Source organism: Aptenodytes forsteri, unplaced genomic scaffold, assembly GCF_000699145.1.
Source record: "Aptenodytes forsteri isolate BGI_AS27 unplaced genomic scaffold, ASM69914v1 Scaffold236, whole genome shotgun sequence".
In the NCBI taxonomy this organism is placed as follows: Eukaryota; Metazoa; Chordata; class Aves; order Sphenisciformes; family Spheniscidae; genus Aptenodytes; species Aptenodytes forsteri.
The window spans coordinates 510,222-526,377 of record NW_008794456.1 but is presented as its reverse complement, the minus strand read 5'-3'; the positions used below and the strand labels follow the sequence as shown (position 1 = coordinate 526,377).

At 48.0% G+C, this 16,156-nt stretch overlaps 1 protein-coding gene across 1 annotated transcript in view; it reads right to left on the bottom strand.

The window, feature by feature from the left end:
* Positions 1–1,196: 1,196 nt before the first annotated feature.
* DYSF (dysferlin) overlaps positions 1,197–16,156 on the bottom strand; it is a 118,199-nt gene continuing 103,239 nt past the window's right edge. Inside the window, exons 52-56 of the mRNA XM_009290710.1 lie at positions 13,374–13,476; positions 11,555–11,733; positions 10,738–10,847; positions 10,238–10,385; positions 1,197–4,314 (exon numbers count right to left, since the gene is read on the bottom strand). Of these exons, the coding sequence (XP_009288985.1) occupies positions 4,276–4,314; positions 10,238–10,385; positions 10,738–10,847; positions 11,555–11,733; positions 13,374–13,476 (579 nt within the window). The 3' untranslated portion in view covers positions 1,197–4,275. The remainder of the gene's footprint in view (positions 4,315–10,237; positions 10,386–10,737; positions 10,848–11,554; positions 11,734–13,373; positions 13,477–16,156) is intronic.

The window sequence follows — 16,156 nt, the reverse complement described above, 5'->3', positions numbered from 1 at the left end:
TCTCCTGTGCCAAAGCAGGGGGCACCCATCCACACCCTTCCAGAGCAATGGAAAGGCATCTGGGGATTCAAGCACAAACGGCCCCAATCTCACCAGCAAATCTCTCTGCATACCTGGAGCATCTCCTTGAAACAGCCTGTTGGTGCTGAACAGCTCCAAAAAGGTGTCAGAGAATTAATCCTTGGGTAACTTTGGATCACGGCTGTGTTGGCTGGACAACTCCTTCCCTCTAGGGAAGAAACAGACCCAGACCCGAAGGGACTTGCTGCTTTTTGAGCGAAGTCCAGAAATGGGAAGAGGAGCAGAGACAAGCAGGGGAAGGGCCTTCACTTGGTCCGAGAGCCGCCGGGGCTGAGTCCTGAGAATATCTGGACATTCACATTCCAGCAGCTCAGGCCCATCCTAATGTGCATCTGCAGAGAGATGTGCGTACGTGCACAGAGCAGCCGGATGGGGTGAACTCCTTCTGCCTTCCCCGCCGCAGCAGGAGGGTGAAATCTGTGGGATTCTTTTGCCCTCCCCCCTTCCCCAGCCATCCACCTCCTCTCCAGCCACCCCTGGCTTTCCGTGGGCATATTTAGCGTGTTCAGGTTTATAAATGAAGTGGGCATCAACCTCTTTGCCAGTGACTCACCAAGAAAACGCTGGAGGTTGGCTCCCCAAAGCCAAGGCAGCACGAGCTTCCCATGGCTCCGTCACCCACCCCACTGCACACGCACGTGCCTCCTCCTGGCTTACGGGATGCTCCAGATCACAGATTAGCCTTGTGAGCCGGCGCACACGGTCTCCCAGCTGACGGGACGAGGTGTGTGACCCCCACATAAATCCTGCACGGTGTCACGGATCAGGGGACCACTCACAAGAGCACCGGGGAGCTTACACATATCACAGCTGGGTCATTCCACTATTCTGCAATGCAGAATGCATTTCAGGTGCACAATGCAACTGGCAGAGGTACGAGCGGCTGCATTACCTCCGAGCATTGCAACCCCGGTCCCACATCTGTCCTCCCTTCACACTTTCCGTTCTCTCCTCCTGCTTCTGCTCCCTTGCAACAGCAGCAGAGAGGTGAGAAAAGAGGAGCACAGCAACTGCTGTTTCCCCGTCCTGTTCCTTCCAGTTGTACTTTTGCATTCCCACACCAAAGAGGAAAGGTGCCGTAATTCCACCAACACAATAAAACACACCAGGAAGAAGAAGGTTTCAGAGCATTTCATTTGTAACCACAGTGCGTTTTGCATTATTGTATATAAGGCATTGACAGGCGATACAGACGTCTTCCAGCCATTTCAAACCCCTGAATAACAGGGAGCCCCAGGGAATACTTTATATAGGTCCTACCTCCTGGCTGGCTTTGGTGGAGAGACATAACCAAGCTACAGAGGGCCCGCAGTCAGGCAAACGGATGGATGTGGCTGTTCAAGCAGCAATGCAAATGGGACTGAGTTGGTGTTTTCAGACGCTCAGACCTGCTTTTACCCACCACAGTCCCACGGAGTCTTCTTGGCATGAAAACTGGCCCTGCAGCCTGGACTGGGAGCACGGAGGATTGCGTGCGGGGATGTAACCCTTTCCTTATCCTTATGCAATTGGATGCCCTGGATCCTGCTCTCCCACCACTGATGACTCGTTCTAGTTTGTCAGGGAAGAGCTGCTGGTGAGTGCTGGGGAATAAAATACGGTTTCTCACCAGGAGAGGCTCTGGAGAAGTAACACACAAATGTGTTTTGGTAGGGTTGCTTGTCTCTGCTGGGATGGGCAGTGGTTGTTGTGATAGGATGGGTGATGAGCATCCTGATATAAGCAGTGTTTTGCATTCAAGCATGGGTCACTCGTCTCTTTGGGGCTCTTGGCGCCAAGATTTTGTTTCTGAAATAGGCAGGGGTCACAGAGCAATAATGCCAAGATGGGAAATTTCACAGTCTCTGCAAACCGAAGCAAGAAAGTGAAATAATGGGCCTGATTTCTCACTGCGGATAGGAGAGCAAGGCATGCCGGCACTCAGCAAGACATGCAGACACCCCCCGGCAGAGCTGGGTCGTGGTGGAAGAGGTACAAGGACCAACCACGCCAACATTTTCATAAAATATAAAACCCAAAACTCATTAAGGAGCAAACACAAGAAACTTCTGTCCGCAGCTCATCAGATCCTCAGGGAGAAAGCATTATGGAAAATTTGACCAAGACCTGGTAGTTCGATAGTGGCTAACGGGGGTGTGGATGCGAATGAAGTTGGGAGGCTTCTAGGGAAAAACTGAACAAATGCAAAAATGAAGCACTGAACTGTGCCGGTAAAATGAAACACCCACCCCGAGGCGTGCAAGCCCAGAGCCGACTTCACTGCTCAAGCTTTTGGGAGAGGGATGCTGGATCAGCCAAACCTCAGCAGCAAGGACAGGTTTTTATAGCTGCATGTTCTCCATGTCAAAGACACCGTCTTCACACATGGCAGTGAGCTGCCCTGTGCAATCTGGGTGCTGTTACAGTACTGAATAACAAGGGATTTAATGCTCAACGCATCACATCCCAATCCAGCAAAGCAATTAGGCGTGTGCTTTTTTTTCCCCTGCCTTCTGCTAAGCACAGGCTTAAGTGCCTTGCTGGAGCAGGGCAGGAGCTTACGTTAGCACAGTTTGTCCTGAGAAACTCTCATCCCCCAGGATCACTTTTCACTGCTACTTGCTCTCACATGTCACGCCGAGTAGCAACAGCTCCAGGGGACAAATAAAACCGAGGAAGACATGTCTCCTCCTGCTGAAGGGCAGTGGGGAAAGATCCGTTTATCGTCAGAGGGACCGCAGCAAAAGCCATGAGGTGCCGGAGCAGCAGGACAGCTGTCTCCTCAAAGGAACGTTTGCTTTCATGCTTGATGCCCCTGTTCTGGGAGATGGTTCCTTGCAGGGTGAGTGGATGCAGGATGAAAATTTGAGGCTAATGCTGTTTTGATTAGCATCCTCTCATGACATGAGCCAGCACTACAAAACACTAGAAATCCCCTTAGACCATACCGCTCTGTCTGATTGCGGCAGCAGAGAGACAGACAGACAGGAGGAGGGAATAGAAAACAGCAGAAGTGTCCCAACGCTGCCATCCCAGTCCTGTCACAGCTGCCGCTTGCTCCGTGGGAGGCTGAGCAAGACCTGCAGGATATGTCTCATACTAATTTGTTTGCAAAGCAGAAAGCAAACAAGCCTGCTTCCAAAGGTGCAGGTTATCTGCCTCATTAGCGCCCAGCAGCAGTGAGTTTCGCAGCTTACGCTGCAGTCTGGTTTGTACTGTTTTGCTTAAGCATGTTTGGGAGCACAGGAGAAAAAAGACTAATACATTCACCGAACTGTGGCTGCAGGGGCTGCACATAGCAGGAGAGGAGAAAAGCAAAGTCCACGTGTACTGCTTTGCTCCTGGGGTTGCTCTCAGGGTAGGGCTCATCCCGACTCCGCTTTCTGCCACTACAGCACTGGTTTTGAAGGGAGGCATGTGGGACTGTAGGGGTGAAAGAGGAGCTCAGAGGGAAAACAAGCTCCAAAAAACATAGGCCAGACTGTGCAGTCCTTCATGAGCCCAAAATTCAATGGGAGTTTTGATTTAGCAGTTACCACCAACTTCTGCCCAGGTTTTGCATCGCAGCCCTTTCCCTGGGTCCTGTATCTTGTGGGTTTTGCTCGCTTTGGAAAGGCAACGTATCAGCCCAGGGTTTCAGGCTGTGCAGCTCATTTTGTCTTCAATAGACTTTATACATATATAAACTAGATAATACACATTGCACGGCAAAGAAAAACTGAGGCTTGTTCAGAGTGCAAAGAAAAGTGTGCTCAGAACCTGAGACATTTTGGCTTGCATGTGCTGCTTACGCCAGCAGCCCGCGACTCCTCCGCTAAGGTCTGCAACATGACTGTACGCTCACAGACTACACCTGAAAAGGTCCTTTTCTCCCCCACCCTCTTCAGTTTTGCACTGGTATTCAAGCTTTACGAATCAGAGCAGCTTAACAAAAAAAAAAGGAAAGAAAAAAAAAGAAAACAGACAAGGAAGTAAAATAAGAAATATTTCAGAGCAGGTATTGTTTACGTGCTGCTTCCGAGGTGAGTGCTGTAGATGGGATTCTGCATACTGCATCAAGGTAAGTTGTATCTTCATTTTGGCAGCAGCCTAGGGCCTGAGAGAGGCTGTTCCTTCTCCGTCTCCATCTGCTGATGTGATCCAGTGCAGAGCCGCAACTTCTTTCCAAAATCCCCAGGCAGGCAGCGGACCTTTCAGGCGTTTTCCAGCACAGGTTCAGTTGAAAGGTTTCACCAGTTTCATAGCAGCATAGTTCTAGAGGGATGGAAAAACGAGGGAAAGAAAAGCTGATGTGATGCAGGTACAGCAGGGCGGCGTGTGGAGGTTAAAGCATTTTTCTGGGCACGGCGCAGAACCGCAGAGGGGGCTGCATTCAGGGCAGGCGTGATGGCCAGGCTGCCGGCCCCAGCCTTCAGAGACCAGCAAGCAAAAAGTGAATCCCCGCTAGCGAGGATGGTAGAAAGCCCAAGACATGAGAAAACACGTCTTGTCTTCTTCCAGTAGAGGCTACTGGTCGCAGGCGCCAAGCAGCGAGCACCAGGAGTCACTCCTGGACTTTGATCGCTCCTTCCACCAGTTTTTAAGATCAATTTCCCCCTCTTCATACCCTTGTAAGAAATTTGGCACCTCCCCAGCAGCACCCTCCCAGTGCCCATATGCCTTCTCGCAGGTGAGGAGACACGTCCAGCTCTGCTGAGTTGCTCCAGCCTCCCCCTCCCCTCTGGATCCCGGTGCCCCTTCCCCTCCGCTCTCTCTTTGTGCTGCTCCCCCACAAACCCTGAGGCTGTATTCAGTACCCAAGCCCTGACCTCGCATCCTTATGGCTCCTTCTCCCCACGATCCCCCCAGAATTGGTGACCTCATCCGCTCTGCCTGTTGGGTTGGTCCCTTTGGAAACGGGCCCTGGCCCCGGTCCCCGAGCATCCGCCAAGCTGTGCCATGACATTTTCTGGAGAGCTCTGCTTTCCACGGGCCAAAGTCTGCACCCAGGATCATGCCAGCAATCAGTCGGTCTGAACAGCAAGAGGATGGTTCTCGAGCCCTGCCCCATCCTGATTCAGTTTCTTAGTACAAACCTAGCCTGCAGGTCCATGGACTGCCTCCAAAGAACCTGCCAAAGGCAATCGAGAAAGGCAAACCTATTGCTGATTTTTTTTTTTCTCTGCCTTGTCTGCATCCCTTAACGCCTCAGCCATCTGTTTCAGCATCAGCATTTGGTGTGGCTTTTGTTCCTGAGAGCAGAGGCCCCAGGCGAGACCTTCCTGTGCCTGTTTTCTGAGATCTCTACTGTCCCTGTTATTGCACGGGCTACCATGGAAGATGAGGTGTCACAGTGCTTTAGCCTATTACATGTGCAATTCCTTCCTTGAAAGAAGATGACAGCGCTGTGAAAAAGAATAAGCTGTGTAAACGCTGCTTATCAAGACCACAGTGAAAATACAGATGAAGATGCATGCTTAGGTCATTTGGAAAGAGCTATAGTTAAAGTAGCTCTGGTTCAAACCCCCGCGACCACATACTAGCCCGTTTGGAAGTCCCTCCCAAGCAGATTGAATTTAATTGGTACAGGATGCTTTATCACTCTGTCACTTTAAAAAAACAACTTTGGAAACAAAGCATAATGCTAGTTACCAGCAACATCTTTGGAGGAACGGGGGGAAAAAGAAAAAAAAAAAAAAACCCAAACACAACAGAAGTAAAGTCTGACCAAAGACATCTTGGTAAATTACAACGTGTAGCAAATTATAAGGCAGTTTGCCAACTGAGGATTTCTAATAATGCCATAAATCAAGCAAGCAAAGTTAGGGCAGTTTACCAGAAGTCATTAGAAAAGCCTCCAGTGACATATAACCTTCTAATTAATTATCCATCCATTTGTCTCTCAGAGTCTATCCTCCAAAATACTCCTATTTTTTATGATTTCACTGGTTGCATTCTGGAGGGTAGCAAGTTTTCTGTCCAGCTATGAATTTGTATTAACGAAGTGTTGAAAGCCAAGCAGGATTATCAATCAGCGCAGAAAGCGAGCTGTAATCAGAATTAATGGCAATGGAAGCAACGCTGGGCTTGCAGAACACAAACAGAGCTCTAAAAGGTAGTAAACATTTTCATGGTGCTGCAAAGCAGAGCTGACTCCAGCTGGAAGTAGCCTTACGTTTTTCTATGGTGGTAGCCACTAAAACCTTTACAATAATCACTGCTTCAGGGAGATAACTTCACCGCAGTATTCCCTACGTGTTACGGATGCAGAAGCCCAGGCTGGATTTTTATAACCTTTTCTTCTGACCTTGTGTCTAGCCCAGGACTTTCACTCGACCATTCCCATAGCAGAAGGCAGAGCTCTTCTCCGCTATGGCAATGTCGGATGAAAAGTCCATCAAAATCACTGGACCTTTCCGAAAACCCCCACAGCATGCCATAAATGAGCACTGCTGGACAGGAGCATGGGGTGGAACTAGAGCATATCTTGTAGAAAGACATTCAATCTCGGTACGTGGACGACTCGAGCAACGATGAATTTACCACAACCTTTGGCAAATTTGTTCCAATGGTTAATTACCCTTCGTCTCAAAAATTAGCATCCTATTTCCACTGGAATTGTTCCTTTAACTTCAACATCCAGCTACTGGATCTCATTATACTTTCGTCTGTTGTTTAAGGAGTCTTCTGACGTCAAGTTAAATCTAAGGACCGTCTGAGGAAATCATATAGGAGATATCCAGGGAATGCTGTTCCCAGAGCCCTAGCTTGTACAGACCTTAATGACAACCACTCTGCAAAGAAAGCTAAGGCAAACCAGCCAGTAATCTGACACTAAGACTGGGTGGAAGAGCCCAAGTGAAAAAATGAAGAACCTCAGAATATCAGATTTTCAACATTTTTTCCCATTTTTGTAAAACTAGACAACTTTTTTTTAATGGAAATATGCAATACCATGCAGTTTTCCACCCAAAATCAAAAGGCTTTTCAGTTGGAAATGGCCTCTCACCCACTAAAACAAGTTGTTCTGTAAACAGTTGTGCTAAGGATGACTGATTTCTTATGGACTTGTGCCGAAATTTCCCGTACTGCAGTACGCCCAGCTCCCCATGGGTCCTGATGAACCTCCTCTTCATCCCAAAGTGCTTCCAGACCCTTCCCCGCTTCTGCAGGTCTCCCCCTGCTCCTTCCAGGGACCCCAGATCCCACCGGGGCAGGCACGGCACGTTCCCTGGCTGGCAAACAACCGCTGATTGCACAAAGCTCTCCTGGGAAGGAGACTTTGAAGAGGACCTGAGAGGAGGAATGGGAAGATCTTTATTCCAGCCCATGATCAATCACACCCACTCTGTGTCCTGAGGGCGGGGGAAGCACAAAGGCATCGCATCTTCAAAGGTTTCTGACCCCCTGAAGTAGCTCTAAAGGCATATATATTTTGCAGAATATTTGCGTAAAATATTTTGCAGAATGTTTTGTTTCTCACCTCGATGGGGAAAATACTTCCCTGGGGTGTAAAGCATCTCTTGATGGGTATTCTGAACAAGACCAAGACATCGGCTTCTTGATTTTCACTGAAAAGCCTGAACCACTGTTTTTTGGGCACTACTGTTGGGAACCACAGACAGCCCTTCACCATTTCGGGCGGAAGCACACGGCTTTCGAGTGGCACATTTGCTCTTACTCTCCAGCTATTCTGACCACAAAGCCGGGACTGTGGTTGGAAGCTTTCAGCACTATATGGGCAATAGGAATAAATCAAAAAAGTCCCATTTTTATACCGAGAGCCAATGGAAACGCCCTGGGTTCGTTTTCAGGTGAGATTCCTGTCTGTCTGGGACGGAGGGTGACCTACACAAGGTTAGCTTAGCTCACGGGACCGCTAGTTTCCCAGGGCATATTGTGGATATATATTTCTCAGGTAAAAGGCATCCACTTTCGGTGTCTCAGGCAGAGTCCAAACAAGACAAGATTTGGAGCCAGGGCTCAGACTTCTCCGGCAGCATCTGGTGCACGGGACACAACGCTCCCAGGTGGAGAGGCTGTATGCAGGCAGGGCATTCAGTCTGCAGGCAGGGGCATTCAGGCTGCTGAGCCAAGGACCAGCTGCTGAAAAGCAACGACTGGAAGGACCCTGGAGGCCCCAGTGGAGGTCCCAACAAGCAGAAAGCTGTGAATGAGCTCTTCATGCAAGGCCATAGCAAAAACGGCAACAGACGCAGGAAAATAGTAACTTCGCCTCTGCATGCACCCCTTAGCATCCCTGTATCCCTGTCCCTTACCCTCTGCCTGCTCAGACCGATGGCCCACGTGCTCTGACGGCATTCCCTTGAGGTTTCCTTCCCATCACCCACGAGCCACCCCTTCTCCCAGGATGAGACGGGCAGGACACACACAAAAATCCTCTACCTGCCTCGTGGGACCTCGAAACTGCACGCGTAGTGGCAAGATTATGTATACAGCACTAAATGCAGCAAGGTCCTTATTTTAAACAGGACTTGACGGTGCTCCTGGCACGCAGATCAGAACAGAAGTGAGGAGGGATTGTTTTTCCGTGCATTTAATCAAGGACGTAATGGTGAGCCCTGCCAAAGGTCAGGATGCCAGGGGCATCCTTCATAGCAAACCATCGCGCGATTGCCAAATTTAGTGCCTGATGAAACGGGAAAGGAACTAAATCTCCAAGTAGGTACAGAACCAGTGACCTCAAAAATCTAGGGGAAGCTGGCCAAATACATAAAAAAAGAAAAATTCCATGAAACATGGCCTTACTTTTTCGAAATATGACTAAAAATTGACCCGACCAAAATGAAATGAAATACAACAACATTTAGCTAGGAAACAGGGAAAAATCCCAAGTAATAATGAGTGTAAATCAATATTTATAGTTCACAAATTTTTTCTCCTCTCAACGTTGTTTTTCTACGATACCGCTGGAACGAATGCAAAGCCACTTGCATCTTCAGGGAAACACTGAGTTCTTCTTGGTCGAAAAGGCTTGGTTTCTGCTGCTTGCCATAAAGGGGAGACTCCAGGAATGGCTCCGAATACAGGGCAGGGAGGAGGCAATGCAGCACAAATCTGCACTTGCACGATTATTTCCTCCTTCATACTACTTAGCACCTCTGGAATCGTTTCTCCAGCAGGAGAAGTATCCCAGCCCTTCCCATGAATACAAGGATAGAGAGGTGGGGAGAGCCGTGATCTAATCCCATCCCCTTTTTTCTCAACAGGAACAACCCAGCATGCACGACTTCAAATCATCTGAAAGTGATTACGATGGCGAGGAGAAATTCCACACCTCGCTTTGGTTGCACGTTGCAAGCACACAAAGCCATCTGCAAAAGGCAGCCACGTTCTCTCACATGAAGTTATAAATTACCCCAATGAGTTCTTTTCTTAAAAAAAAAAAAAATATCATATACAAGAAGCAGAATTTGTTAAGTGCTGGAAAGACAGAGGCGGGTCATTTTTCTTATCAGTCTGGGAGGAGGTGAAATGGCATCCAAGAGCCAGCATGAATTATTCCAGTGCTGTAGAAACAGAGGAGGATACAAAAACCCATCCCAAGCCAAACTGGAAGGCCAGGGCTCCATTATTTATTTATTTATTTATTTCATTTTGCCAGTGGAACTGACAGTAAGGCAAGAAAAATCCACTTTTTTGATTAATGAGGTGAAAACTCTCCCCCTCATTTCAGACATTACATTGGTATAAAGTGCTCCAAGCCTCGATAACGAGAGACGGGGCTGCCCGAACGCCTATAAACTCCCCTGCATCTTTAAACAATTACAGACCGATGCGTTTTTTGCCACTGCTCAGCCCTGTAAAATGGCTGCATTGCTAACGAGGCCGCGTGTTTGCCGGGGATTTTCCCACCAGCCCTGCAACACCTCCGACATCAGCTGCTCGAACCTCTTTGAAAACAATCAATTAACCTCAGCGTCGTTAGACACGGATTGAAACACGGGCACAAAGAGGTGAGCGCCTTGCGGTGAGTCTGCAGCAGAGACCAGAAACACAGACTCTCTTTTTGACCCATCATGGTCCACCAGGTTGTTCCTCAGGGACCAGCATGGGACTTTGCAGCCACATGCACTGGGACCATCTCTGTCAGCACGGAGGTCGGTCAGCCACAGAGACCTGGGGGAACACCTAAGACCTTGGTCAGCCCCCCTGTCCTCTCCTGCACCCATCGTACCGGGAAGGCGTAGATGAAGATCCCCAGGAAGAGCAGCAAAATGAAGAGCACGATGGCCAGGATAAGCACCCACTTGTACCGCCGCCACAGGATGTACTTCAGGGTCTTGTACGGGGAGGTGAACCACAGGAAGGAGGTCTCCGGGCGCCTGGAGCCAAACAAAGTTGAGATCACTCCTGAGTTTCACGGTAGTTTCACCCTCCTGGATCCCCAACCCCGTGAGCACTCCCTGCTGTAACAAGCTGGCCGCTCACCCTGCAAACCCACATCCCTCTGGGTGGACCATGCCAAATGCCCTCCTTGGTGGTCCAGACCAGCCTCCCAGCCACCCTGGATAGTCTCAGCTCGTAAAGTCTGAGCTTCAACCAGTCAGAAACGGAGCCTACGCAGGAGCAAGCCCGTTGCAGACGGCAGACCTCAAACTGGGAACCCAAATTTTCAGTTTGCTCCTTGAGAACTCCGTGCCCTGGTGGTTACTTTTCCATTCAAGATGCTCTTACTTGGGGTCCTCCAGCTTGGGGTTCATATTTGGCTCATCCCGACCCACGCCAGCTGGCCGCTCTTCATGCTCTTGTTCTGCCACAATTTCCAAAGTCATTTCCAATTTGCCCTGTGTGGGTTAAACAAAAACAAACTTATAAACAAAACAACCAAAAAAAAAAAAAAAAGGAGAGGTGAGAAATTAATGTATGATGCGAAATACTGATTGGGGAAAGAAAAACTACTTTGACCGTAACCCAACCACTACCGACAAGGACCCTGAGGAACCCAGTAAGAGTGGATTTCATACAGATCCCTCACCTGCCCACTACAATGTTCTCAGCAGATACTCCAGGACATCTCAAATGTCACTGACACCCAAGTTTAGGCAACCGACTCAGGGGTCTTTTGTTGAATGACCTAATTCACTGCCTGGACGCCTTTACCTGTATTGAGCAGTCACCAAAGACTTGAACTTACAGCCCAGACACTTACATTTAAATACATCAGTCTGACAGCTGAAACCTTTCCCTGGTACTTGTCACAACACAGTATCATTAAGAATAGATATGATACAGAGTCAAATTAGGTGGCATGTTCAAAAACCACAGCAAAAATCCCACAGAACAAATTATTTCTTCTCAGGCATTTGCATGGTGCTGGACAAATCCTGGAAAACATCCAGCTGACAAAAGCTGGTCCAGTTTGTAAAATTTGCAGCCCAAGACTGCCTTTCTTGCCCTGACCACGGCATCCTGCATGTGCCTGGCCCAGCCACATCCCTCCTCAGTGCTTTGAGTGAGTCCCCCAACAGAATATGTGAAGAGGCCACCTTACCGCCAGGATCTTCTTTTGATCCTGCTCAGCAACACAAGGCCACCATCCCTTGACAGTTTTCTGCTCAAAGAGTGACACAAGGCGACTTGAAGACAAGGTCTCATCTACTAGCTCTAAGGAGCACTTCTCAGCGGTCTTGGCAGGTTTGGGCATTCTGTTAAGATCCATCTGAATGGAGCCTGCAAGGAGGAACGTTACTGGGAAGACATCTCGGTGTAACAGGTCCTTAAAACGTGGACTGTTTCCCTGAAGAAATATTCACTGTGGCACCCTCCTGACCTCAGGGAGCTTGGGCAGACACCCACGCAGCGAGGGAGAGAGCAGGCTCAAGCGTAGCGCTATTTCCAAGCATCGTGCTAGTTTTAGCCAGTGGCTCTTCCTAGGAATTGAGCTCTTGGTATCACCATTGTGCTTAGGAAGACCTGAGCCATGAAGTCCTTCTAGAAGAGGCTGCAAAATATCCGCTGACTTACACAGCTATAACGTCGGATGATCTGCGCTGACGTCAACCAGGCAGGCCGAGATTTTTATTGAAGACTAGGAGATTTAGGTGAAACTCAAATTGTACACACCCACAGCCCAGTCAATGCAAGGGCATCGGGCAGGAGGCTTGCAGGTCTCCAAATAGGTTATTTTATTGCCCACCCAGGTCAGTAATTGCAGCAGACTAAATATGAAGGATATCCCACAAAATCGATAGCTTCCTTCGCAGAGTGATCCAGTAATTAGCACATTTATCTAGCCTTTAGGAGATCTGAGCTCAGTTCTCCAAGCGTTAGTTGTAAGTGCCTGTATTTAATTTACATTGCTACACTAATTTACCTTACGGTTGGGAACGGCCAAGAACATACACAGGGTCTGGTCCTGTGGCTCAGCTGAGGGACAGCAGCTTTTTACACTGCTGTGGGCGACTCACATTCAGTTTCGTGCTTGTATTTGTAGCTGTTCTGTGCCACAGATTCTTGCAACCAGTGACAAGAACAGCACAGATCAGGTTTATTGTGAAAAGTGCTTTACAAAAGCCAAAGACCACTTTTGTTTGTTGGAATTTGCGAAAAAAAAAATGTTGGGAGTCAAGAGCTTATGATATGCAGAGCCAGAAATGGAAAACACACCTTGGAGAGGTTATTTCGGCACACAGCCTACATAATTAATCAAAGACAGGATTTAGAAGGATCCTGATCACATACTTCCTCAGTGAAGCTTTTGATGTTTGAAATTTTTTTAGTGGCAAAAGGAAAGGTAGAACAAGATCCAACCGTAATGCTGGAGCCTCCAGCTTCTGCAGAGACAATCTGCTGCGCAGCTCTGATATCGTTCCTATTAGAGGTTTGTTGGTTTTTTTTTTCTTGACCTAAACCTAGATTTCTGAGAATGACTAACGAGGCTAGCACTGAAAAAGGCAAGTGTCGGATCGAGCTGTGTTCAGGTCTAAACATCCCAGGTAAGGCAAGGCAGGTCAGTGATCCTGCCTGGTGGTCTCAGCTCAAATACACGGTTAGCCCTGATGAACACATTTCAGCACAGACTCAGCTGAGTCACGGAGAACTGGGGCTTTCCTGGAAGTTCGTGGCTCTGTTGGATTTGATGATGCTCTCAACATTATGTCAGCCCAGGAACAGGCTGCTGCAGGCTGAGACTGGAAATCTGCCTAATACAAACCACTTATCATCAGCCCTGAACTTACGCTGACACTGAATCCTGTTCCGTGGCTTAAACTGGTCTCGTTACATTTTCTTCATATCCTGAAAGGATTCAGTCACTTTTTCCTTCCTGTCTGCATCAGCAGGAATAGAGCCAAAAAACTCTCCTGACTTACCCAAATAGTCATCGAAAGAGAACTTGTCATTGTCCCAGATCTGGAAGATAAGCTGCGGTGGAATCTTGTTTTCTGTCTTGTCCAAGCTCCAGAAGTGCTCATCCTGTTCCGTGGCTTAAACTGGTCTCGTTACATTTTCTTCATATCCTGAAAGGATTCAGTCACTTTTTCCTTCCTGTCTGCATATGGAGCCATGGAGCCAAAAAACTCTCCTGACTTACCCAAATAGTCATAACTTGCCATTGTCCCAGATCTGGAAGATAAGCTGCGGTGGAATCTTGTTTTCTGTCTGTCCAAGCTCAGATCTGGAAGATAAGCTGCGGTGGAATCTTGTTTTCTGTCTTGTCCAAGCTCCAGAAGTGCTCCTAAAATCACACCAGGGGAAAAAAAAAAAACACCAAGGAAAAATAAAAGGCTCGTTAGTAGAAGCGGGCAGAGCCTGGCCACTCTCATCTCACAGCAGTGGAAGTCCTGTAACATAACGCTCCCGGTGTGTCCTGCTCCAGTTCTGCAGGGCCAGAGCCACAGGAGGACACTACTGGCTCTGGCCAGTTCTTGGACAAGGATGCTCGGTGGAAAACCCAAGATGCTTCTGGAAGTTGGTTTGGTATCAATTTGTGCCTTAATTTAGTGGCAATATTTTAGCAAACAGGCACCATGAGCTTGCAAATAGGATCTTTTGGAGTGACAGCATCATATTTGCATGATTTAGCCTGAGGGTGACTCTCCAAGGTGAAGAGAGCAACGAGTGTTTAGTGCCAGTGCTGCCAATCTTCACTTTCCTCTTAATTAATGGAAAAATATAGGAATAACACTTAAATTAGCACTTATGGTAGGCAATTCAAATACATCCCCTCCCCTTCTGCTCACCTCTCACCCCAGCTCTGCCAGCAGCCAGAGCCCTGCGCAAGTCTGGATCCACCACTGCTCTGATCTGCTGTCTGGTCTGTTGTAAGTAGTCTGTGTGCAGTTGGCCAACTTGTGACCTGCAAACACCTCTACCACCTGTAGGTAGCCCGCGGCTCCCAACTTTACTTACGAAACATGAATATGTAAAGAAAGAGGCTGGTGCTTTCAGAGCAGCTCGTTGTGTGGTGGGTTCCTCAGTTCTCTGATGACTTTGTTCATCTTTTCTGCACATCTCCCAGGTTTTCATTCTCAGGACAGGTGAATGCTAGGGCTGGACGTGGTATCCCAGTAAATCTGCTGCTAATATTACACTGGGCTGCTGCCAAGCCACATAATGTGCTTGCCATATCTATTACTACATCCAAGTTCAAGAAAGGAGAGATTCAGAGCACCAGCAAGCCACGATGACCAGAGCCTGGCTCCCTGTGCAACCAACTGAGCAGTGGCACTGTGACACTTGATTTCAGTCCTTATAATCGGAGATCTGTCACTGCCTACACACCCTTCTCATTTCTATTAGATGGGCAATATTTTTTCTATTCCCTGCCGCTAGAGCTGCCGTCACAACCTGTGGAAAGATTTTGCAGCAGTCCCAGAACCCTATTTGCAGAGCACCTGGAATGAAAATGAGCATCCCCTGTGATTATCATCATTCACCAAACCCCTGTGCAGCGCAGGAGCTATCGTCCATCAGTTCTGCAACCCGGCCACGGTAATAAGGAATAGCCACTGCGTGGGAGACAGCATCCCTGTGGGAGTTCAGCAATAGGATGAGGCAGCAATTTCTGCTTTCCGGAGAGGAGATGATTTACAAAACGCTCACCCATGAGAAGTTTGCAGCTGCAGCGGCCCGGTTACTACAGTGGATAGGCCAACAGCAAGGCAGATGGTCTGCCTTCTGGGTAGTCAGACCAACACTCCCCAAAAAGCCAGTGGAGGGGAACATTTAAATTAGACTTCTCTAACAAGGAGGGTTTGAATCCCATTACTGTGACAATGAGCTTGCGGTCACATCATTACACTATATGTTGGATACGTGCCCATGCCACAAAATTTGCTATTTATGTGGTTGCAACTGGTAATATTTCCCAACAGGGATCTAATACCACTTTTGGGATGCCACAAGATGCCTGAGAGTTAGGGCTAAGAAGTGTTAGGACAGAAGGAGAGAGACGGAGACACACACAAAGCAGAGATCTTGTTATTTCTGGCTCCAGCCAACGCTTGCAAAGAGGAGGCAGAGTCACGACCGGTGTCTACTGACAGCACAGGCTCAGAGGTGTGTCCTGTGGGCAATGCCTCCTGCCGCACTCTTGCAACATGGCAGTATCATAAACGGAGCAGATTTAATTAAAACCAGGAAACTTCAGCATTATTCATGACACATACGTAGCACCATAAATTCACTGTGGTGGCTACAAGACTCTGATTCATTATATCGTGCAATATTAAAAAAAGGGGGGAAAAAAAAGAATGTGTCACACTCCATAAGAACATAAATATTCAAGCAGGGAGACTGTGGGTACTTAAATCCCATTGAAACTGGTTTCACTTTAAGAGATCACCCTGGACGGTTATATTTCAATTTAGCTCCATTCCCCGCCTTGCTTTGGAAAAACACGCCAGCATTTTTGCAATGGAGCATTTTATTTATGCATTTTAAATATTTTATAATCTAGAAAAATAAAATAAAGTCAATGGAAACTTCCATTTCTCCCCCTCTGCTCATTGCAATGTATTAAAATGTATGTTTGTCCAAGGGGGGGCATGTTTTCCCAGCTAATAAGTCATTTTAAATTAAAACTGCTAATAAGGGAAAGAGCTTATGGTGATTCTTCCCTTTCCCATATATTGGTCAGGTCCTGCATTGCAGA